Source organism: Haemaphysalis longicornis, unplaced genomic scaffold (genome assembly GCF_048455015.1).
Source record: "Haemaphysalis longicornis isolate Haplotype H1 unplaced genomic scaffold, Haemaphysalis longicornis Haplotype H1 scaffold_2, whole genome shotgun sequence".
Classification (NCBI taxonomy): Eukaryota; Metazoa; Arthropoda; class Arachnida; order Ixodida; family Ixodidae; genus Haemaphysalis; species Haemaphysalis longicornis.
The window spans coordinates 4034230-4057486 of NW_027526295.1; the positions used below are offsets into that span (position 1 = coordinate 4034230).

Sequence of the window (23257 nt, forward strand, 5' to 3'; positions counted from 1 at the left end):
TGATACGGGCGGCTTGATTGATTGTGGGATTGTGCTCAGGAGCGCAACGCCTTAGCCACTGAGCCACCGCGGCGGGTCGGAGTTCAAAGTCGACAGTGGAAGTCCAAGCTCTCTCGCGATACGCATTTTTCACCTGTCGGTACCTTGTGGACTACCCGCAGAACGCCAGGTTTGTCTTTAAAGGGACCCTGCAACACTTACCATCGACTACTCGGAATGTATTTTGGGGTAAAGTCTATTGTCCCAGCAATCTCCTCCCGCAAGAATTATGAAAATCCGTTCACTATCACCGAAACTACGCGCGATGAAAAATCGCGCATAAATGTTCCCTCTCAACTCAACCGCGGACAACGCGACGAAAGCTGCGCGCTCTCTCCCGGAGAGGGGGGTGGCGCGCGGCGTTCTGCTCGGCGGCCTTCGATATGTCACAGGCCGGGAGTTTCGTCCTTTTCCCAGCAACGTGGACGGGTCTATTTCCGGTCTGGTGCCACAAAAAAGCAGGCATGGTGGCATGCTCGCAAGCAAGCGCTCAGGCTGGTAGGGCGTCTTTGGAGCAATAAACGTTTGTTGTGAAGTGGGCTCGTTGAAAGTGGAATATTTAGTTCGTCACTCAAACTCCGCGCGCACTCAAAACAAAAGAAACACCAAAAGCATGCGGACAGGTTCAGACATAGAAGAGGTTCATTCACAGCGCCGACGACGGCTGATCGTCACAGGAAGTACCAGAATTTAGCCGCGAATCGAAGTTGACCAGCGACAGCCAATAGGACAGCCAGGTCAGCCATGGCCCGATTGACGTCGCAGAGGCCATGCCAGGGGAGCATAATGAGGACAAGTGAAGAGAGAGCGGTTGGTTTTTCCGCGTCTTTCACGGCGATTTGCGCACTTACCGCTTCACGTGCACGTGTAATATTTGACTCGGGTGTTCCTGGAGGTCTCATCTAAACGTCGCGCAGGTTTACTTGCACTGCACGAAGAGTGTTGCAGGGTCCCTTTAAAGGGGACATGAAGAGAAAATGCAAGTTTGTTTCCTCATGGAGGCTAAAAGCGAAAACCTCCGTGCGTTCGAGATTTCGGTGCACGTTAAAGATACTTAGGTGGTCAAAATTAATCCGCAACCATCCACTACGGCGCGCCTCATCGCCTGTGTAGCGTCGGCACATTAAACCTCACAACCGAAATGCAAGTTTGCTTCATTCTAACGATTGACTCGTTAGAATAACACTGATACCACTTTGAAAGCAAACAGCCCTCAAATAAGCTCTATAATTAGGAAAAATGGGAATGGCCGTGCGACCCACTAACTCATCTCCCGCACTAGAACATATGACGTATTATGGACAGCTGTGCGATTGGCCGAGGCCGGCAAAAGCAAACGCAAGTTAGGCAGGGCTTATAAGCTTGCAGAACGAGATATTTGCGCTTAAATTTAATGCAGACTCTTTTAATAGGAGTAATAATGGTGGGGTAAACAATGAAAGTCACGAACGCACACGTAAACATAGAAGCACCAGCGCACGCTGCGCGCACTACGCCTGTTTGCTGCACAGCCTTGCTGCACTGGCACAAGCGACACTGTCTTCGGTGACTCTGTTTGTCGAGCATACCTAGTGCTCCATGAAGCCATTACTATCAACCGTAAAAAAATTAGCCAGGTACAAATGCGGTCAAAAACAAAGCTAGTGCGGACAGCGCGGTCCTGAGCAGTATCGTAGCGCCCTCTAGGCGGACTGGCGGTAAACAAGGCGTTTCACCATGCGCTACAGCCCTAGTTGGCATACTCTCCCTGCATACGTCATCGCAGACGTCACGAAATACGCGATTCAGCGCGAGAATTAAGATTTTGGCTAAATTGTTTAATTTCTCAGTGAATAAAGCATCGTTTGCTAGCGGACCAGCTCTGGGGGAAAAATAAAACACCAAATGTTTCGAATAAAAGAACTTTGTCTTCATGGCCCCTTTAAAAAATAAAAAAAATTGTCTTCATGGTGCCTTTAAGCGATAGGGCTATTCGTTTGAGACGAATAGGGCTATTCGTCTTACCGATTGAGCTACAAGCCCACGCGAAGATGGCGGAGACCGACGGTGCACTCACCGAGCACATCTACGGGTTTAGCCCCTACCTTCTCGCTGAACGCCACGAGATAGCGTCACGCGACATCTCGCGCAGCTGTGCGCTCCACCCACGGAACCTGTGGCTTAAAGAAGTGGCTTATCGCTATCAGTGACGGTATGGCACAGATGTTAGCGCATGCGTCGTTTCAATGTTTTTATGTATATATGTCATTCCAGTCAAATAAAATTTTCAGTTGATAGTCAGCGCTCGTCCTGGTGTATTTTGTCCTATCGCGTTGTTTTTGCATCATGTCGACATACCAACTCGCCCAACTTTCCATCCTGCTGCAACCTATAGCGGCCGTGTGCCTGTCTTGCGCATGCTACAGGAGTTCTAAAATTAAAAGAAGCTCAAACCCGATGTTAGACGATTTCATTCTCCTCAGTCTCTGTCGCCGATCTCGTCGCCTCAGTCGGCGGCGGCAGAGACGCAAGAGAAGTAAGATCGTCTAACACCGGGTTTGATTGAGCTTCTAGACTTCCCAGTCATGTGCTTCACCAGTAGAACTCAACCAACCACCATTCGTGAATTATGCATTGATTTAAGCTTAGCACGGAATGTCTCTTTGAAGTAATAAAGGGTGTGGTTAAGCGCAATTCACTTGTCTCTGGTTTCACTCTTTATAGAGCCACGTGTGTGAATTCAAGTGACATCGCATAGTTAATCATCGGGGGTGTCGTTTAAAGCTTCGCTTTCCAGCCAGCGTCACAGGGTGGATTGGAGCGCTATTTTTTTACGACGCCCTGCGTCATCCGCCCCGTCTCGCCGACATCTCGCTGCATGGAGCTTGGCCTCTAGGCGGGCGCTCGCTCCTGGCTGCCGACGCCGTAGTTCTCGGTTGGCAGCGATGACGTCTGAAAGCTTAGCTATCTATGTCTCACGGATGGCGTCGTTCGTCCGACGAAAACGCGCTGGAGGAAAGCCAACCTTACACAATGGGTTGCACAAATCGATAATGATGATGAGCGAAGGCACATCAGGCGATCCGAAGAAAAGACATTGGCTGGCGATTACAATACTCCCTAATGCAATGTTTGGGCGCAGCTGCTTAGCTGTTTTGACTGTGCAAAATATGTTGAGGCAAAGAATTTCAGAAAGACATGTTTGTATAATTACAGAAAACTTGTATTTGCACCGGTTGCCTCGCTCATTGTTCAGCACTCACTCGAGGGTTCTGGCGTCGGCGGCGCTGAGCCTTCGCTCTAGCAGCTCGTTTAGCTGCAGCGGCCGACGATGCACACCACCGGTTGCCTCACTCGCAGTTCAGCACTCGCTCCTGGTGGCTGCAGTGCGCTCACTCGTGGGCTGTCTCGACGGCAGCTATGGTGAGCCCTCTGTCGGCGGCGCGAAGTGCGTCTCCGGAAGGGACCGCGAACTGCGTCTTAAGAAGCGAACGCACATCACGCGCACGCCCCCTTACGTTCTCGCCAAGCGTCGCGCAGTCGGTCGTCTCATGGGGGCAGAGCATGCTGCCCCCCTACCGCGCACATTCAGAGAAGCGGCTAGCGCTGCCACGGCGAACCGCTCTCCCCTACCAATTTCTCGGCAGTCACGGACACCTGGCCGCTAGTGAAATGCCACATCTTGCACACTGCTTGTCACGAATGGGACGACTGCGTTTTCTAAATTGCTGAATACCAATTCTAGCGGCCAGATCTCTGTAAGTGGTGTCTACATTTTGTTTTCCCACCCTGCAAACCAATCCTTAACGTATCTTTGCCGTACGACCACTTAATTCCGTCGGGTCCGGGTTAACCAGGAGGCGCTGTCGAACAAGTTAATCAAGCCGTGCAAAGGAAGCGCGCAATGGACACGAATACGCGCCAATACAGGCCTAAAACAACCGTCGCTAAGGCAGACGACAAAGCTGGCGGAAAGGTCTTGCTGACGCGCCCACCCGGGTGAGCACGAGCATGCTGGCTAATAGCGCCCTGTCGCCGCGCCATCTACACTGTGCTCCGTGAGTTAAAAGCGCCCTCCGCCTCCCCAGCCGCGTTGGGAATAATTGTCCCGGACGCAACGAAAGAACCGTTGGCTGGTAGACGTAGAAAGCTTTGCTTTAAAAAAAATTCCCTCGCACTTCCCCGAGGGGGAGAGTGTATAAGTGCGAATGCACGGTTGTTGATTGCGCGATTACGGTGGATATCGTGATCTTAATGAGTAGTCGAGAGATTACACACACGCACACAACTACAAAGAAAGATATTTCACTCGTTATTGCTGGTACCGTTGCCCGGTCCGCCATCATCGTTATCGAGATGCAGGACCAGCGACCGCTCTCGACGACGGCGCGCGCTCGACAAATACCCTCCCGCGCCACGCGGCCGCTACACGAGCGCCCTCACGCGCCGGAATGCGGAGCGCCCGCTACGCAAGCGAGAGCTCTCCTGCCCGAAGTGGAGAGGGGGCGCCCAACACCCGCAGTCACTGAGCGGAGAGAGGAGGAGGAGAGTAGCGCCCGCCGTTACGGCGAGGGCTACACGAGCGCCCTCACGCGTCGGAATGCGGAGCGCCCGCTACGCGAGCGAGAGCTCTCCCGCCCGAAGTGGAGAGGAGGCGCCCAACACCCGCAGTCACTGAGCGGAGAGAGGAGGAGGAGAGTAGCGCGCGCCCATCTCCCCCCGTTGCTAGGGAAGACGAGGAGCGCGCGCACCCGCATCTGTTGCTATGCGGACGACGGCGGCGGACGATTCAGGCTCGCTTAAGAAGTGCATTCGCACTTAAAAATCCCGGGCCATCTCCACTAACGTGAAACCTCGGGAGGGGCGAAGTGTAATCAAAGATTGCAAGTCTCTCTCTTCGCACGCGGCGCGCCCTGACTGGCTGCCGGTGAATCGCTGGTGCTGAGGCGGTGGCGCGCTCTCTCGTGTTCAACCGTATTTAAGTTTGGGGTAGCTGCAGGGATCAACAGGACCGCAATGCAATGCCCGCGCGTCGCCCTGGGGGGCTCGTCTTCAGCGATCAACGAGGCGCCGGTACCAGGCAAGTATACCTTTTCTTGCTTCCACCGCCCGCCCGACCTGATCAGGCCTAGCGTCAACAGGCAGTGGGTATTTGAGTGTAACACAAATTATTACCTGTCTGTAAGCAGCTTCTGCGCGTGCTTGACGATTGCTGAAGCGGACTGGGAGCGTTCCACGAATCTTTAAATCATGCTGGTTCATTTTGAACCTTTTTTTACCGATTATACAGTTTCCTTTTAGTACGCATTACGTTCTAGCGCGAGGCGTTGGAAAACGAGCGTCCCAGTGCCTTATTATACCGTGACTACATGAGATGCGGACGACGACAGGAGACGCCGACAGCCCGAGCCCCTAAAAGGTGCTGAGGAAGGAGTTCACTGTCAGTGTGTGTATACACTGACCCAGCATTCCAAAACGCGCAATGCGGTGCCGTGACGGGTCGGCAAGTACACCTCATACTACCACTACAAGAAAAAAAGTGCGAAAGCAGGGCTCATACGCTTGATGCGATAACCCCGAAATATCACCGCAAATTTTGCCCTCATCCCGTTGAAATGCCTACCGACAAAGAAATGGCTCGTTTGAAGAAGGGAATAGCACTTGTCTCGATGTACGCGCCAAGAGGCCCGGGTGCTCACCGCTGTGGTGGAACTCGTCGTCGGGAGCGTGCGAGCCGGGCAACCTCTCGGGCGCGGCCACCTCTTCGTCCTGCCAGTGGTCGGCGTGCGGGCCCGAGAGCAGCGAGGAGGAGCGGCCCGACAGCCACGGGGCGGCGCCCCCGCGCGGGTCCAGCGAGAGCACGCTGAGCAGCAGGTAGGCGCAGCCGAAGCCGAACGTGATGCCCGTGCCCAGGGGCAGCAGGAAGCCCCGCGGGAGCCAGCCGCCAACGCCCGCGCCGCGCTCCATCGGCACCGGCTGCTGCTGCTGCTGCTCTACGCCGCCCGCGCCGCCGGCCCTGCGGAGAGGCACCGCGCAGCGAGCGCTGTTTGGCAGCGTCCAAACGAGCTCGGAACGGGGCTGCAACAGCGGAGGCGATCGAAAACGACCGGAAGTGCTTACCACAAACACTTGGCTACCTGCCCCGCCCCCTTAGCGGGAATAAAACTATCCATGAATACAAAATACAAGTTTGCTTTATTCGAAAGATTTCGTGTTTCATAGTGACCCCAGCTCTTGTCCGGATACAAACGGTGCTTTATTCACTAAGAAATTAATCAATTTCAGTTAAAAGTATGAAGTTTCCCCGAAGTCGTGTGTTTTCGTGGTCTGCAATGACATCACAGGAACCGACCGCTCTGCAGCCTAGGGTGCCTTCATTGACGCGTCCGCCGTACAGGGTGGACACGCGTATACGCTCCGCCATTTTGGGTCACTCGCTCGCCGCCGAAGCAAGTCATTCGAGAGTAGAGAGTTTTAGCACACCGGGTACCGGCCGCTAACGCTACGGCGGCGGGCCCGACTGGGATGGTGAAAATTCGTTCCGGTGGGGGGATTAGTTCCGACGGCCCGCCTTCGCAATGCCCGCGCCTTCTCTCTACTGAGGGACAACCTCCTCGCCCTCCCCGCTTGCGCATGGGCGGTCGGGTTCCGGTATCCCGCCACCGTAGCGTGAGCCTCCGCATAGCGAGTTTTAGCTGACCGTTTTTCACGGTCCGCTCCGCTCTGATAGCGATCGGGAGCGTCATTGCGCATGCGTGGCGCTCTTCGCCGCGAACGCCGCGAACGGCATTCTCCGCTTGCGCTGAGTGTGGCGCCGATACCGGAGCGGACCGTCGAACACGGTTAGCTAAAACTCTCTAATGCCCTTCGGGGCCAAGCGCGCCACGCATGCGCAGTGGCCCTCCCGCGTGCTATCGTAGCGGAGCGAATCGTAAAAAACATCTTGGTGGAAAACAAAAGCGGTGGAAAACAAAAGCGCTCAAAAAACAAGGACGAAGGAAGACGTAGACGTCCTTGTTTTTTGAGCGCTTTTGTTTGCCACCAAGATTAACACATACCAACTAGCCCAACTGTCTGTTCTTCTGCGTGAAAAACAGTCAGCTAAAACTCGCTTTGTATCAAAACCGCGCTAAAATTATCGCCGCAACGCGGTTTACTGGTGAATTTTAAATCGCCGTATCTGTTTCGTGTTCTGGGTCTCGTAAGAAACGAAAAGAACAACGCGTTGAGCACGTTGACGCAATTGCGGCGGCACGGGAGCATTCAAAGGTTGTCTCCACCCTTTACGGCGGCGCTGTATCGAGGTGCCCTACGGCGGCGTTAGCGCGTTTGTTTACGTTACTGAGCCCAGACTGGGCCACCATACCGTGGCAAGGCGTAATTAAACCTGGCTTGTTTTTGTTCTGGGAGAAAATAATCTACCGTGAAACATAGTGCTCGCTCCATAAATATGGTCACGTAAGACACCGTTGCTTGCGTCAATCGCTCAGTGTCGTCAGAGACTACCTCAAAGCACCGCAGTGCTGTGCAGCTAAACCAAGCATAGTGCGCGCAGTACCAACAGCAGTACGCATCAGTACTTCCATGTTTACTGTGCTTTCGTAACCTACACTGTTTGCCACACCATTCTTATTGCTTTAAAAAGAATGTGCCCTAAATTTAAGCACAAATAGCTCGTTCTGCAAGCTTATAAGCTCAGCCTAACTTGCGTTTGCTTTTTCCTGCCTCCGCCAACCGCAGAGCAGGCTGGTATGACATCATAGATTCTATTGCGGGAGATGAGCGAGTGGGTCGCATGGCCATTCCCTTTTTCCCTAATTATATAGCTTATTTGAGCGAAGTTTACGTTAAAACTGGTGTCAGTATCATTCTAACCAGGCCGTCTTTTGAATGAAACAAACTTATGTTTTGTCTTCATGGCTCCTTTAAGTTAGTTCTCCATGATAGGCTCAAAGAGGCCCTTGAATCTCCGTTTTCAAGTCGAGCAAAAAGAACGAACATGCAAACCGGACACACGGGTACTGTTTTACTTAACGCAAAGGCAGAACAAACAAATACCCGCGAGACGACATCAAACACACCAATTATATCTGCAGGGGATAATCTCTGCATCTCTGATAATTATCTCTGCAGGAGAGAGATCTCTGCAAGAGGTACGAAGCATACAGGTGGTATTCACAAACGTTTAGCGGGCGATTTATTCTCTTGGCAACACTGAAAACTCGCATAACAGCGCCCGCCATGTAAAATTAACAGTAACATTCCGGCTGATTCGAGTAACAGACAGACAGGCAGACAGACACACACACGCACACAGACACACAGAGAGAGAGAGAGAGAGAGAGAGAGAGAGAGAGAGACAGACCAAAATTTTCAAGTCTAGGTAGCCAAAGCAAGACTTTGAAAGTTCCTCTGGAGCAGCAGTGCACCCCTGGCTAGCCGCCGCTACGCGCAGGACATCGCGACGAAATCGCCATTACAACTTCGAAACACGTGCAGAGCCCGGGACGCTCGCCGTCACACTGTTGACGCTGCCTTTCGTGGAGCGTATCCTTCGCAAAAACCTGCACGGTTCGGCGCATCGGACGTCGTTTTCAAACCAGCTACTGCACTGCACGAGCCTTTACAAAGGACACACTCCGCCGGTACTGTGAAGAACCAATTAACGAAAAGGAAACACAGCGTTATTTTCCCAAGGGAAGAGTTGATAATATTAAATAAACCATAATAAACTTACTCTCTCAAACATGTGTGCAATATGCGGCCTTCGTATACGAACCTTGTTCAGCAGCCTAACTAGCGCGCGCTCTGACAGCTTTCTCTGCTTTTGGCCCCAGGAAATACTAACACTCTTAAAAAAGGTCGTGACGCTTACTAACAGAACACTAACCAGTTACTTTTCACAGTATACGCCTCGAGCGCATGCCTGTAGGGGCGTCACTAAAATCCCCCTAGCAGCGCGTTTCGAAAGCAGTCGCGGGAGTCTCCGGCCCGCTCACCGCTGACGCCGTTGCTAGGCACGTTCGCGACTGATATGTTCCGTTTGTATGCGTTGGAAATACCTACTTACGGGGAGCAGTCACTCTGTTCGCAAATGTAATGTATTTACGGGGGTGCAGATGCTTTTGACGCGATCTTAGTGTAGTACATTCGGTCCGCATAAGCGCCAAGTGTGTGTCACAGGCTGGAGTCGCGAAACCGGAATATGCATGGAGCTAATTGTAACTCCACTGCACTGAAATTGACTGACAGCAGCTCCGTAAGTAGCGTTCGTTCAGATACCTTCGCTGCGGCTATACAATGAGATGTCAATCGGTTTCGTGTGCTTACATAATATAGCGGAGCACTCATACCTGACAGCACGCCAGTTACGCTTCATGTCCAAATTATTGATCACTACCCTGAACAAGCCAATGTGGCATAAATGTTACGGACATTCTATGCAATAAGTAGGATGGATAATGCAAAATTATATGCGGGAGTCAGTACACGACAAAGAATGTACTGCTGGGTCGTCTTGTCGCGAGGTCAGCCCCCGCAAATTCATCATCGCTTGTGAACTTACTGCGTACTTCAAAAAATGTGTTCACCGAGTGATCAGCTGTTCGTAAGGTGGAAAACCAAAATAAAAGTGAACGCGTAGCTTGTGTGTGTGATTACTAACTAAAACGGTCATTCCTTGATTTCGCTCTGCATTTGTACACAGCCATGTTTGTGTACAGATGCGGCCAAAATAAAAGTGAACGCGTAGCTTGTGTGTGTGATTACTAAAACGGTCATTATTTGATTTCGCTCTGCATTTGTACACAGCCATGGTTGTGTACAGATGCGGCCATATAAGAGCGGCGCCCTTAAAGGAGTACTGACACGAAATTTCAAAGCTGAGATAACTATGCAAAACGCTTCCTTTTTATCAGGAGCCATCTCCCAGCAAGTTTCAACAGCAACCGTTCAGCGAAACATATTTAAAATCCATTTTAATCTTCGCCCGCACGAGAAAGCCCAGAGCGGGCCGACGTGACATCATCTGCTACGTGCCCCAAACTGCCGACGTCGGGGCTCCCGTGACGAAGCCGACGCGCTGGCTGTGGTTGGAGCGCGCTGCTCGGGCGTGTGTACACGTCATGGTTTTGGGACTGACGTCATGCTCCCCGGGCCTGTGGGGACGGCGAAGACCTCGGCCGGTCTGGGCGCGCGCGTGCGCTCGCTCGCGCGCGCTTCCAGAGAGGCAGCGATACGGCAAGAATGGTGACGCCATGTCATACATGCTGTCATGGCGGCCGCTCGGCGTTTTTTTGTCGAAACCGAAACTGGCACGAATAAACGACGCCGTAAATGTATGTTTACGCTGCGCTCGACCGTCTAATATGTCATTCTATGATTAGTGGGCTGGTAGGCACGCATAGCAGCGAAAAAAACTTAACATAAAAATTTCGTGTCAGTACTCCTTTATTAAGGGAGCGGAGCGAAGAACCGCGCAGTCCCCGGATAGCTCTACGGCATTCGAGCACTCCATCAGGACGCAGCTGTTTTCCGCAGTGCCCTAAACGTACCATTTGCTAACATGTCACAATAACAACTTTTTTAGTGCGTCGAAGGGCAAAAAGAAGCGAAAGAGAACCAAAACACTGCATCATTTGCGCAGCGGTCATCTCGTAAGCGCTGCGGGGAAGCGGCGGCAGCGACGCAGCGATCGCGAAGCTCGACGCGCATACACTAGGTATTTAGTGCTTTTACTAACTCGTCATGCATAACCATAGCGCCCCGGGACCAGACCAAGCCACTTACCGGCTTCTTGCCAACCTGGACGGCGGCTCGCTGGATCACCTTCTATACCACATCAATTCGCCCTGGAGCTCAGGTCACCTCCCTCCCCAGTGGAAGACGGCTGAAATAGGATTCATCCCCAAGCCAAATAAGTCCCCTCATCTTGATAACCTAAGACCGATTTCTCTGACCTCCTGCGTGGGCAAGTTAGTGGAAAGAATGACACTGAAGCGCCTCCAACCCTTCCTTGAAGAAAAAGGCCTTATACCCGACACCATGCATGGCTTCAGGAAGCATCTCAGCACACAAGATATTCTCCTTCGAATTAAAGAAGTCCTTGCTCGAGCGACTCGTTGCTCCCTTCGGGCCATTCTTGCCTTGGACTTAAAAGGGGCATTTGATGATGTTTGGCATTCCTCCATTTTATCCCGCCTCAATCAAACAGGCTGCGGCCACCGTACGTACTCATACATTGCAGATTTTCTTACTCATCGGCAAGCTATTATTCGTGTAGGTGACATTAAATCCCAGCCTATTGCTTTGGGGGACTAGGGCACACTTCATGGTTCAGTTCTTTCTCCACTCCTTTTCAATCTCGCCCTCCTGGATTTGCCCCAGAAACTTGACGCCATCCCTCACATACATCACGCACTTTACGCAGACGACATCACCATATGGACAGACACAGACTCCATGGGAAACATCCAAGACTACCTTCAACAGGCTACCGACGTCGTTCACAACTATGCCTCCTCTGTGGGACTTCAATGCCCCCCCCCCCCCCCAAAAAAAAAAAAAATCTGAGCTTGTCATAATCGGTAAACATCCACCTGCTCTACAGAAAGAACCAGTCTGCATCCACCTCGACGGCCATACTGTGCGGCCCGGCTCCTCCCTTAAGAATTTAGGCCTCACCATCCAGGCCAATACACGCAACAATGAAACTTTATCTAAGCTCTCCAAGGCTTTTAACCAAGTCTCCCACATGCTTCGACGTGTTTCTAACCGCCGCCGTGGCATGAAAGAAAAGGACGTGGTCCGACTGGTCCAGTCTCTCCTTATTTCACGTGTCACGTATGTCGCACCGTACCTCATCCTCACCAAAAGTGACATGGACACCATTGACAGGCTTATACGGAAAGCATTCAAACAAGTGCTAAATCTTCCTATGAACACCTCCACGGCCCGTCTTTTACAACTGGGCCTCCACAACACGGTGTCAGAACTTATTGAAGGCCATTTATCTAGTCAACGCCTCCGTCTCACCCAAACACCAGCGGGCTTAGCCCTCCTGAAAAGTCTTCACGTCCCATGCCAATCCACTGCCTCTCAGCCCCTCCCTCATAACTGGAGAAATGTTATCCGGGTTCGCCCCTTGCCAAAAAATATGCACCCGGACCTACAACCCGGCCGCCGAAAAGCGCGAAGTCAACTGCACGAGGTCATCTATGGAAAGCGTGCAGATGCCTCTGACACGGACGCTAGCACCTACCCCAACGGACAGCATCAAGTAGCCGTAGTCACCACCAAGACCACCCTCGTAGCTTCAGCAACTGCCGAAGAGTTCGCCATCGCATTAGCCCTCATTCATACGAAGAACCCCGTAATCATCACAGATTCTCAAGCAGCCTGCAGAAGCTTTCTAGCCGGAAGGGTGGCCCACTCAACCTTAAAACTACTGTCTTTGCATCAACCCTGCCGGAAAGTCACCCTCGTTTGGACTCCTGGCCATTCCTCACTGACGGGCAATAACTTTGCTCACCAGCAAGCCTGCGCCCTGTCCCTCCAGGCTACTGAGGATACCGAACCGTCCGTCCCTCTACTGACTTTTCAGGACATCACTCAATATTACCGGTTCGAGCGACAGCACTTCCCTCCTCCGCATCCTAAACTCTCAAAAGAAGAAGAATCCCTACTTCTCCGACTGCAGAGCAATACCTTCCCTCACCCAGTCCGCCTCCATCGCATGTTTCCCACGCAATTCCCGGCCACATGCAAGTTCTGCTTACAACCCGGTACTCTTCCCCACATCATATTAGAGTGCAAGCACAACCCCAACCTCCCCCCTCTTCCATCCCCCCTTCCCACCCCTGAGCTGTGGGAGAACCTGGTGACCAGCAGCGATCTGGACGTCCAGACACGTTTGGCCTCCAGAGCGAAGGCTGCCGGCTCATCGCATGGCTTTCTGGAATAAGGAACCACTCCCACTTCACCGGCTCAATCAAATGTTTCTCACTCACTCACTCACTCACATGCATAACCTCGTAAAAAGGTACGATGATGACAATGTGGATCGTCTGAGCGCGCAGCACGACACAGACACATTCAACACGCACATATCTCACTTCAACCAGAAATAAATTCAGCAAGTTCGGATCCACAAGGACAGCGAGTACAACTTAGTTACATTAGAAAATACATCTGCTCTTTTTGGTTCCATAGCATAGCCAGCAGCAGAAAGTCCTCTGATAGAATAAGTGGGCTTGTCGCGCAAATAAAAAAAATAGCGATACTTCTAGAATTATGCATTTTAATGCGAGCATATATACAAGTCACCATGTAGGAGTCATCAGGTCCCCATGCAAAAACTTTTTAATCGTGATTTGGAGGTGCAAAACTGCGGTAGTTATTATGTTCAATAATTCACAGAATTTTTTTCCTATCAGTGAATGTTAGTATTAAACAAGCAGCTGTTACTAAGTGCACGGTCTAGACTAGTAACGATAGCATTTTGTTTCTGCAAGTAGTGGAAGGACCTCCGTAGCGTTCTGGGGGTAGTAAATCTAGTAAGTAGTTTTTCCTAGTTTTTACTAGTTTTTGCTAGTTTTTACTAGCATTTTTGTTAAAAGTGAAGCCGGAGAAATTTGGGACCGCAAGACTAGACGACGCCCGTACACTCAGCAACAGGTTACTCATAGCAGCCATGCGCGCACGACGAAAACGACAGTTGCGACAGCCTGGCGCAACGTTCATGAATGCAGCCTAAATTGGGCCATTGAAAACCACCACGGACAAAGTTCCCCCGTGTAGACGAATACTTGGCAGCACGACAACTAAACAGCTGTATCACAACACGGGACATACGGGGCAGGCACCGGGAGGAAACGCAGACTGGTGGGCAGGAGACACGCTGCTTCTGTACCACCGCAGGCGACTTGATGAGCAAAGGACATTTTTTTCCCTCGACACGGGAAGTGAACTGACTGGCGCTACATATACATATCGAGGTGACTCAACAAGCGTCACTAGGTGTGAAGTGTTTTGCTACTGCTCCACGCGCAGCACTCATCGAGTCCCTCTAAGTGACGAATTCGCGACCCCCCGTCAACGCGAGCCAAGAATGTACGGTCGTAGGCCGGGATAACGACGATCTCTCGCTGCTAGCAGCTCCGTGTTCTCTCACATCCGTTAGGGTGCCGTATTCCTCGGCCTGGGTTAAAGGGGTACTGGCAAAAAATTTTGAAGGCGAGATAACTTCGGAAATAGATTGGTGTGGACACATATACATCATCTCCAAAATATCAGCGGCGAATACAGCCTAGAACATATTTAAAATCAATTTTAAAGTGTGAGAAACGCAACCGAGCAGCCAGCAGGGGACCACGCGCAATCGACATCCCGTGGGTATTTTGTAAATAAACAACATCCACACACGTCACAAGTTTGTGTTTGCCGCTTCCGTACTGCCGGCGCTTTTCGCCGGCTCTCCCGGCTCGCCGCTCCAATCGGAGGGCCGTAGGGCGGAGCTTCTGCTTTCGAGAACGAACGACCCGATCGTTGGCGGCGGAGGCGCCGTGAATTCGTCAGCTCATCGGGCAACTTGCCGCGACCAAATTTCTACAGCGATTCCAGGCACTCTGTTTCTATAACTTTTAATTTACATTGGACGCCAAAACGCGCCGGAGACACGAAAAGCCCACTGAGCGAGCCGCACGGTCGCTGTGGAGGCGGCGGCCACGGCCGCGAAGTGGCCCAGGCCGGCGCCGGTAGCTCGAGTGATAGCTTGTTACAGCTGCACGAAATTGCACCCAAGTCCCAACCACGGCAGTTTATATGAGAAAGGAGTTAATGATGCGATGGCGGGTTGCATTAAAAATTGTCATCCGCACCGCTTACGAGAGCGGCAATCGAATATCCGCCGCAGTGCTAAGCCGAACACATCTGTAGGCGGACCTGTAGGCAGACCGCCGGCTGCTCCCAGCGCGCGTCGTTCTCTAGCCGCGGCAGCATTTGCACTCGCAGCGCCTGCGTCACGTCCACGGTCGCTTTTTAATTAGAAGAAGAAAAAAGAAAGGAAAGGCCGGGAGGTCAACCAGGTGTAGAGCCCGGTTTGCTACCCTGCACTGGGGGAATGGGGCTCAGGGAATAAAAGGGGGTGGGGGGGAGAAGAGGAAGAGATAGGAATGGGAAAGCGCGCACTCTAGTCCCGTTTCGGGCACTATAGTCTTTCACGCAAGTTCGTTTCACTCGGGAAATGTAAAAGGGCTTTCGTCGCCTTCTGCGAGGTCGATGGTAAAGACCGATGACTTGGAATAGTTTCCACAGTAAATGGTTGATTGTCCAATCGGCTCAGCGCGGTGGCAAGCATGCTCCTCTCCGACGAGTATTCGGGGCAGCGACACAGCACATGTTCTATAGTCTCTTCCGCCCCGCAGGCGTCACAGTGGGCGCTGCTGGCCATCCCGATGAGGAAGGAGTAAGCTTTCGTGAAGGTCACTCCCAACCACAGTCTACAAAGTAAAGTTGACTGGGGTCGAGACAGCCCATACGGAATACGGCGCTGAAGAAGGGGATCCTGAATATACAGTGGGGGATTCGAAAAGTCCGGTGTATTCCATTGCTGCATGGTAATCTTGCGTGCAAGGGAGCGAAGCGTCCTGGCGGCATCGGTTCTTGAAAGCGGAAGTAGAATGGTCCGGTCGCTCTCATGGCCTGTACGGGCAGCTTCATCCGCCAGCACGTTACCGATGACTCCGCAGTGACCTGGAAGCCACTGGAAAATTACGTCATGGCCGGCTGTGATGGCTTGATGGAATTTTTCTCTTATCTCTGTCACCAGTTGGTGTAGGGGGCCGTAGCGCAGGGCTGCGCGTAAGCTCTGTAAGGCAGCCTTGGAATCCGAAAAGATCGCCCAATTTTGAGGAGTAGCTCCAATGATATGGTCAAGAGCCTCACGAATGGCTGCAAGTTATGTAGGTGTCGAGCTCGTGGTATGGCCAATACGGAATCGAGTTGTTGCAAAACGTGCTGGCACAAACACTGCACCTGCCGAACTGGATGACGTTACTGAGGCATCTGTGTACACATGTTTCCGGTCGTTGTACCGTTCATGCAGTAACAGCAGCGTAAGCTGTTGAAGGGCCAATGATGACAAGTCGGCTTTTTTTCGAATTCCCGGAACACTGAGACGAATCTCAGGTTGTGACAGGCACCAGAACGGGGAGGTCGGTGTTGCCGCAGGGGCGTACCTTGAAAAGCGGCTCACGAGATCAGTACGTGGGGGCATTGGAAGAAACTGCCGGCGACACGGATTCGACAGGGCTACGGCAGCTTTGCTCTGTGATATCCCTCCGACGGTCACGTGGTCAGCTTTGTTCACACAAAATCCATCGTTTCGCGGCACCCGCTGAAACCGAAACTGCGACTGGCCGCATTGAAAATGCCTCTAATTAAACAACGGTTGCACGCTGAAGCAAATGGGGGTTCTATAAGGGATAAGTAGGTCACTAGCTACTTATCGCAACAAAAAAAAAACAAGATGCAAAATTTTTGTGTCAGTGCCCCTTAAAGGGACACTGAAGTGAATTTGTCAAGCTCCCGTTTTTGCTTGCACTGTGTAGACTGGCGCTCAAATTAGCACACTTTTCATCCGGTTGAGAAATCGGTAATTATTTTACAAAGCGCGAAAGAAGAAATACTACCATGCGCGGTTTGCGGCGGCCGCACAAACTAAGCTGTGACGTTAGGAGGAGGGGGCGCCGTGATTGGACGATGCCCAAGGTTAGCAATCAAACAAGTTTCGGTTTCGGTCTGTAAAACAACGTGTTTGACATTCGATGGCGTCGTTGGATGGGCATTCCCAATATCCCAGTTATCATAGTACCGCGCTTCTGCCATGTTGTCGGCTGTAAAATGCATAAGATAAGCCTCCCAGGACGGCTTGGAATCGTAGCATTCACTATCTGAGGCCTACGCAGTGCATGAACTCCCTCCGCGTCCCCAATTCTAATTCCAATTCTTTTTCCATGTTCCCCCCCTCCCAAAAATAAAAAGAATAACCTGGGGAACAACACCCGCTCCAGCAACGCTATGGCAGGTTTGCAGCCAATCAAAAATAAATGAACAGGGGTTATAACCCAAACATAACCCCTGTTCATAACCCCTGTGGGGAACCCCTGTTCCCCACAGACGCTCAAATGCATGCGCTTTTCCCCCATATTTGGAGCTTGCCTCGCTCATGCCTGTATCGTAAAAAGCGTGTTCGCACCAGGCCAAGGGTCTGTTGATTCTGGGCTGTGCCCACTGCCCGCAAGCAGTCGGTGCTTATGGCAACAGCACGCCAACGAGAACTCGCTAGCGCGCCAGTGCCAGCCTGCGCGAGTTCTGTGGACTAGCTCATGGAGCAATGAACGTTGCGGCCCAAAAAAAGGTGAACTCAATATAGAAAACATCGGCGAAAAACAAAAAAGTTCACTCATAAAAAAAAAAGCATGTACCCGCGGCGATTCGAACTTGTGACTGGCAAAACACTTGGGTTGACATACCAAGACCTAGCGCTCCAGACGTCTAAACCACGGAGGGCCGCTGGCAAAGTTGGAAAATATAAGGTATATAATGTATAACCAGTTTACACTTTTATTTCGTTTTAGTATTTCAAGCAGCTTAGGTGACTATTTGTTGTATTGCGCTCGTGCAGTAAGCGTCCCCCGAGTTTCCACAATAGCTCACGTCTAGCAATTGCATTTCGTAGACGGGAAAGCGTTCGCAGATGCGTATACGCATCTGCGAACGCTGCTGACCGTTCTGCTTGTTCGCCCAGCGCAAAAAAGTGCTTCCCTCACCCTAGTTTTACGCTGTACGGTAAAAATATCAGTTGATTTTATTTCCTTAGTACCTATATTGACTTCGCTCACTCTTCTCCCCCTTCAAGAGGCCTTATATTTTCCTACTGGCGTACCAGTCAGCGAAGCGTCGCATGTGCGCTTGTGCAGCGCTTGAGTGAAACGACCTTGACTTGGAGCTAGATACAGTGTACAAACTAACGAAGTAAAGAAAGGCGCATTCTTCCATTCCCAAACGTGTTGTGGCTTAGTTTCAACTGATCGAGCGAATTGCGACGACCCGTCGGCGGCCGGCGGACTAAACGGTGGGCCGACTGACTCGGTCGCGGAAGGTCGGCGAGCCGTGCAGTATAGCGCAGCCAATTGTCAGCTCCTCTCCTGCTGACGTCACACGAAAACGCCACAGAAAATGGGCGAGCGTAAAGAGAGGAGGACAGCATTTTCGAATTGATTTTTCTACTAAATAAATTCGCGTAAACGCGCACAGAGTGGTCGAAACAGGGCCCAGGGACTCCGGACTACAGTTTGCGCTCGTAATCCCGCATTGTTTACAAATCACTTCAGTGTCCCTTTAAAGCAGATGATGACTACTCCCTTCCCCGCTGCCAACTTACTACGAAGTGATATGCCACGCATTGAATTACGGCTTTGCATGGTCTTATTTCTAATAAGACCAAAACTGCGTCACTGTGGGTTCCTTTCGCGTCGTAAACACAGGGAGGATACAGTCAAACCCGGTTGTAGCGAACTCTAATATGCGCCGCGACTAGTTCGATATATACAATAGTTCGATATGGCCGAACCCGTCGATAACGAATTGTTTTGTTACGAGTTCGCAATACACGGACCCCCGCTGTCAATCTCACATAGAGAAACGAACAACTAAAGTATACCTTACACGAAACAATCGATTTGATTGATTGTAGGGTTTAACGCGCCGACGCAACGCAGGCGATGAGGCGCGCCGCAGTGGAGGGCTCCGGATTAATTTTGACCACCTGGGGATCTTTATCGTGCGCCGAAATCTCGTACACACGGGCGTTCTTACTTTTCGCCTCCATCAGAAAAGCGGCCGCCGCGGCCGGGAATCGAACCCGCGACCTCGTGCTCAGCAGCGCAACGCCTTAGCCACTGAGCCACCGCGGCGGGTTACACGAAACAATCCATTTATTGCATGCAATAAAGCTACTTTCCACCTTTCCAAGAGCGGCGATTTTCGTTTTCACTTTCTTTTTGGCGGAGACATCGTCAGCACCACTTCCAGTCTATGTCCTTCAATATCGCAGCAATATCCGTGCGATTCATTTTTTCGAAATATCGTTCCAGTGACTCGCCGACAAGATTAATGGAAGAGCATGGCATTCCAACACTTCAGGCACGCCGTCAAATGCAAAGTTTAAAATTTCTATTCTTCCTTAAAAATAACAAACTTTCATTTCGACCCGAGGAATTCCTTCAGCCACTAACTTCCCGACAAACACGGCATAGACACCTCGAATCTCTGACTCCGTACAGCGTTCGAACTAACATTTTTAAGTTTTCCCTTTCCCCGAGTACAATTACAGATTGGAATAAACTAACTGAATCGGCTGTTACCAATATTCACTCCCTTCAACTATTGGAATTCTGAATGGCATTGTTTTGCGTTTTCGATGAATTCTTGTGTGCGTGTACAATCTATTTCCAACAGTGTGCCACGTGTATTGCGTATTTTTGTAACTTTGGTACATTACTGTATTTGTTCAAACTATTTTGGTCAGTGTACCATGTGTATTGTGCCTAAATGTTTTTTTTTTCCTTGTGATGCCCCTCCTACTTCGGCCCTTCAACGGGCTTGTTGCAGTATGTTTTAAATAAAATAAATATTGGTGGGCTCCGTCGTGGATCTCGTGCGCCAGAAACACTCACGGAAGGTGTCGGGCGTCACGTCGCTCCACGCGAGTCTCAACATCTCAATCGCCGCTCCGAGACCCCATGCATTTCGGTGGCAATTGTATGCGCGCCGAGTTCGATATATCCGACGTGAACTTCGTTATAAGGAATGGGTTTAGCATGCATTATCGTAACGGATTTGGTTTTGTTCGATGTATAGCATAATTCGCTCTATCCGGGTTCGTTATAATCGGACTTGACTGTAATTGCCCACCACCTCGTCTGCTTGTGCTTGAGTTATAGCGCAGGGCTTTGTGGCTTCTGTTTCTGAAAGCGCGCTGACAGTTGCTAGCTGCGATAAATTCATGCCCCTGTCACACGGCGAATCTAATGAGATTCAGAGCGAACGACATTCGCTCTGTATGCCATTCACTTTAGTCCTGCAAACGCCCTTTGGTAATTGTTAAAAATATTAGAAGAGAATGAGGTGGCTATTTGCAGGTGCTCTAAACCATCACCATCATTATGCAGTTCCATCCGCCTATAAAGCGATCACTTACGTCCCGCAGGCGTGTTTACAAACGCTCCGCTGCACAGAGCACCCACGCGACATGTGTGAAGTCACTGCACGCGCTGTTCTTTTGAGCGCCTGCTAAAAGGAGCCCACCGTTCGAACTCTGTGACATCGATGTAGAGTATACTGATGCTGACGCCTTGGGTTTAAGCCCATAGCTTCTTTTTTCATTGCGTGACTTTTTTTCTAATCTTAATTTTTCCAAAATGCAAATCTATGTGTTGTTATTCTTAATAATAGTGATTTGGTATGGTTTACGTCGCTGTAGGTTTAGGGCGCAGCCAACGACGATGCCGCTCTGCATCGCGCGAACAGACATGCCACGTGGGTGCTCTGTGGAGCGAAGCGTTTGGGAATACGCCGTGTCCTCGCCTCAATTTCTTCATCAAAAATGGTGCCGTGACCAGGATCAAAGGATAACACAATTGGAGAGCTGAGTGCGAACCGCCCCACAACGATGACGTGAGTGACCACAACGATGGGACTGAACTGTGAGCGCTGACCATCGATGGCATGCGAGCGTCCGCAAAGAAAACTCAAGGAATTGAGGACGCAGAAAGCGTGTACCAGATCCCACGCCCTCAACGACCTTACCGATTCTTGGCGGACGCCTTGCGGAAACCACTTAAAGACAACGACGACGGCTTCGACCTTCCAAAGATTGTGATCCTTTTCGACGACCACATAGACAAACGACGCCGAGAATGGACCTGGAAGCCCTTTTCCGAAGACAAAGCCTTATGCGAAAGGACCTCACCGCACTTATCGACGAATAACGAATGAACGACAAGACATCATCAATCGCTGAGCTAATTTTCCTGTAGAAAAAAGTCTAATAGAAAAATATGAAATTCCGAAGAAACTGGACAGTGCAATTGAACAGCTTGTCGATTTGGATGATTTAGCGAAAGAACGTGAAGCCGCACATGAATTCGAAGATTCTATCATACTGCCAAAATTTAGAATGGACCGACTGTTCTCGGATTTGCAAAAACATTTTTCAATGACATCGTAATAATATCCCCGAAAAAACAGGACGGTATTGTAACGTCGACGAATCGGCTTCGGAGAACAGTCACCTTCTAAACGAAAACAGCAATTTGACGACGCTTCTGCAAGAACCTCATCGTGAGCCAGAAGTTAGTGAACAAGCTGTTTGTTTCGAACAAGGGATTAATTCATCAAATAACCAACTGGAGGCACCCGTTCCTGTTGCACGCTCATACGACTGCAACCCTAACGAGGAAATTTTCCGATTACCGGCAACAAGAAGGACGAATAATCGCATCAATGATAACGCCGTGCGGGAACCTGCAGAGCCATCTTGTTTGCAAGGTTTCACTGGGACGAAAATAAGATCAATGCGCAAGAAACGACCCAATAAAGGCCCACAAAAAGCACAGGTCAACGGAGAAGCACAGCAAAGTTATCGACATCGCAAAAGAAACTCTGGCTCACCCATGGAGACGCCGGATAGATGTCGCCTTTGCTACGTACAGCAAAGGTTCGAAAAGGATTTTGCTGGTCAAGGTAAAACGTGTAATTGTGAAGGCGTTCAAAGGAAGTCCGCGAAGATGGGAAAACCAAAAGGCCCTACGATGTACAGGCGCAACTTCCCCATGCACGGCTTCACCAAAACACGTGACCAATTGCCGACTGATCAGTAAAACGAAAAATTGGGCCCATCTCCCCGCGAGGGGGATTCGAGTAAATGCGTCGCATAGGGGGTGGGTGTATTGCGTTAACGTTTAGTGTTTGTGGAGTTGGTGGTAGTGAATGCGTTGTATCAGCACCTTCTTGACGTAGTTTGAATGAGTCAAAGATATAAGGTGCGTTCGTAGCCTCCCATTCTGTGTCGGCTTTGTGGCGCAGTGGGTAGAGCACCATGTACATTGCGTTCCGCCCGCAGAGTCGAGGGATCGAAACCAGGCGCCGGATGGTATTTTTTTATATAGTGTAGGGGGAGGGGTGCGGACTACGACTACGGACGTCACCGCGGGTGACATCGTGAGTTACTGAAATAAGAAAAGGGCAGCCTCACGAATAAGGATCGTTTTACACATGGAAAGAGTCAGGCAGTACGTCAGTACGACAATTCCTGGACACGACAAACGATTGACGCCCATGCCACACGAAGCATGCACGAGCCCCGCCGACGTCTCGCATTCTCCGCCTCACGGCATTCGAGGCACGCCCGTCGGTGGTCTCCAATTCTGCCACGCTCCCGCCATTTGCCGCTTTTTAAATTTTTTTGCAGAGTACTTTATGGGCTAGCCTTGTCGTCTTAGCTCGCTAACGGTCAATGCGACTGCCGGAATTCGGCGGCGCAGCGAGATAACGGACCCAACTAGAGCCTTCTGTATCGGCGCCACGGAGTCACGCTGAGGCTTCGGAAACCACGCGGTTTAAATAGTCCAACCTCGTGAACCACATGCGCTTGTCATACATCTCCCCGTTATTTAGCGCAAAGAAAACTGCAGGTACATTTCAGGCAAAATCTGTGTCTATAATCACAGCCCCCGCGTCATTTAGTTAGAAACGCTCACTGGGTTGGTTTACGATAGTAAGCAAAAAAGCGGCCGCGCAAGAAAGAAATGGCGCCTTCGAAATGAGGCAGAAAGGCTCCAGCAGCGCAAGAACACAGTGGCGACTTCGAAATGACGCAAAACAGCTCCAGTATACGAAAGTAAAGCAAATGCAAAAGGGACAGAACTCCCGCTGGCGCAGTTTCAGGCAGGGGGCGCGCGAGCCCTGCGAAGGCGGGAAATTAGAAATGCAGTGCTCAGTGAGCGGATAACGGCGGTGTATAGCCATTATGGCGGATCACTGCTCGGCACTTCCGACAGCTTTCACAATGAGTGTAACGGCTTTTTTTTTTTTTTTTTTGAGCAGGCTACACACTGTGCAGCACCCAGCGTGGGAAAGCCACCTCACCAGGAGCCATCTGAGTGTAAACGTGGCGCGA

At 51.0% G+C, this 23257-nt stretch overlaps 1 protein-coding gene across 6 annotated transcripts in view; it reads right to left on the bottom strand.

The window, feature by feature from the left end:
* The window catches only part of LOC144168692 (glycoprotein-N-acetylgalactosamine 3-beta-galactosyltransferase 1-like), a 129289-nt gene that overhangs the window by 12651 nt on the left and 93381 nt on the right, over window positions 1-23257 (bottom strand). For 3 of the 6 annotated variants that reach the window (XM_077697631.1, XM_077697630.1, XM_077697629.1), the window contains exons 2-3: window positions 10807-10906; window positions 5718-6034 (exon numbers count right to left, since the gene is read on the bottom strand). In XM_077697631.1, the coding sequence (XP_077553757.1) occupies window positions 5718-5985 (268 nt within the window). In that variant the 5' untranslated portion in view covers window positions 5986-6034; window positions 10807-10906. The remainder of the gene's footprint in view (window positions 1-5717; window positions 6035-10806; window positions 10907-23257) is intronic. The other 3 variants (XM_077697627.1, XM_077697628.1, XM_077697626.1) reach the window with 1 other exon arrangement.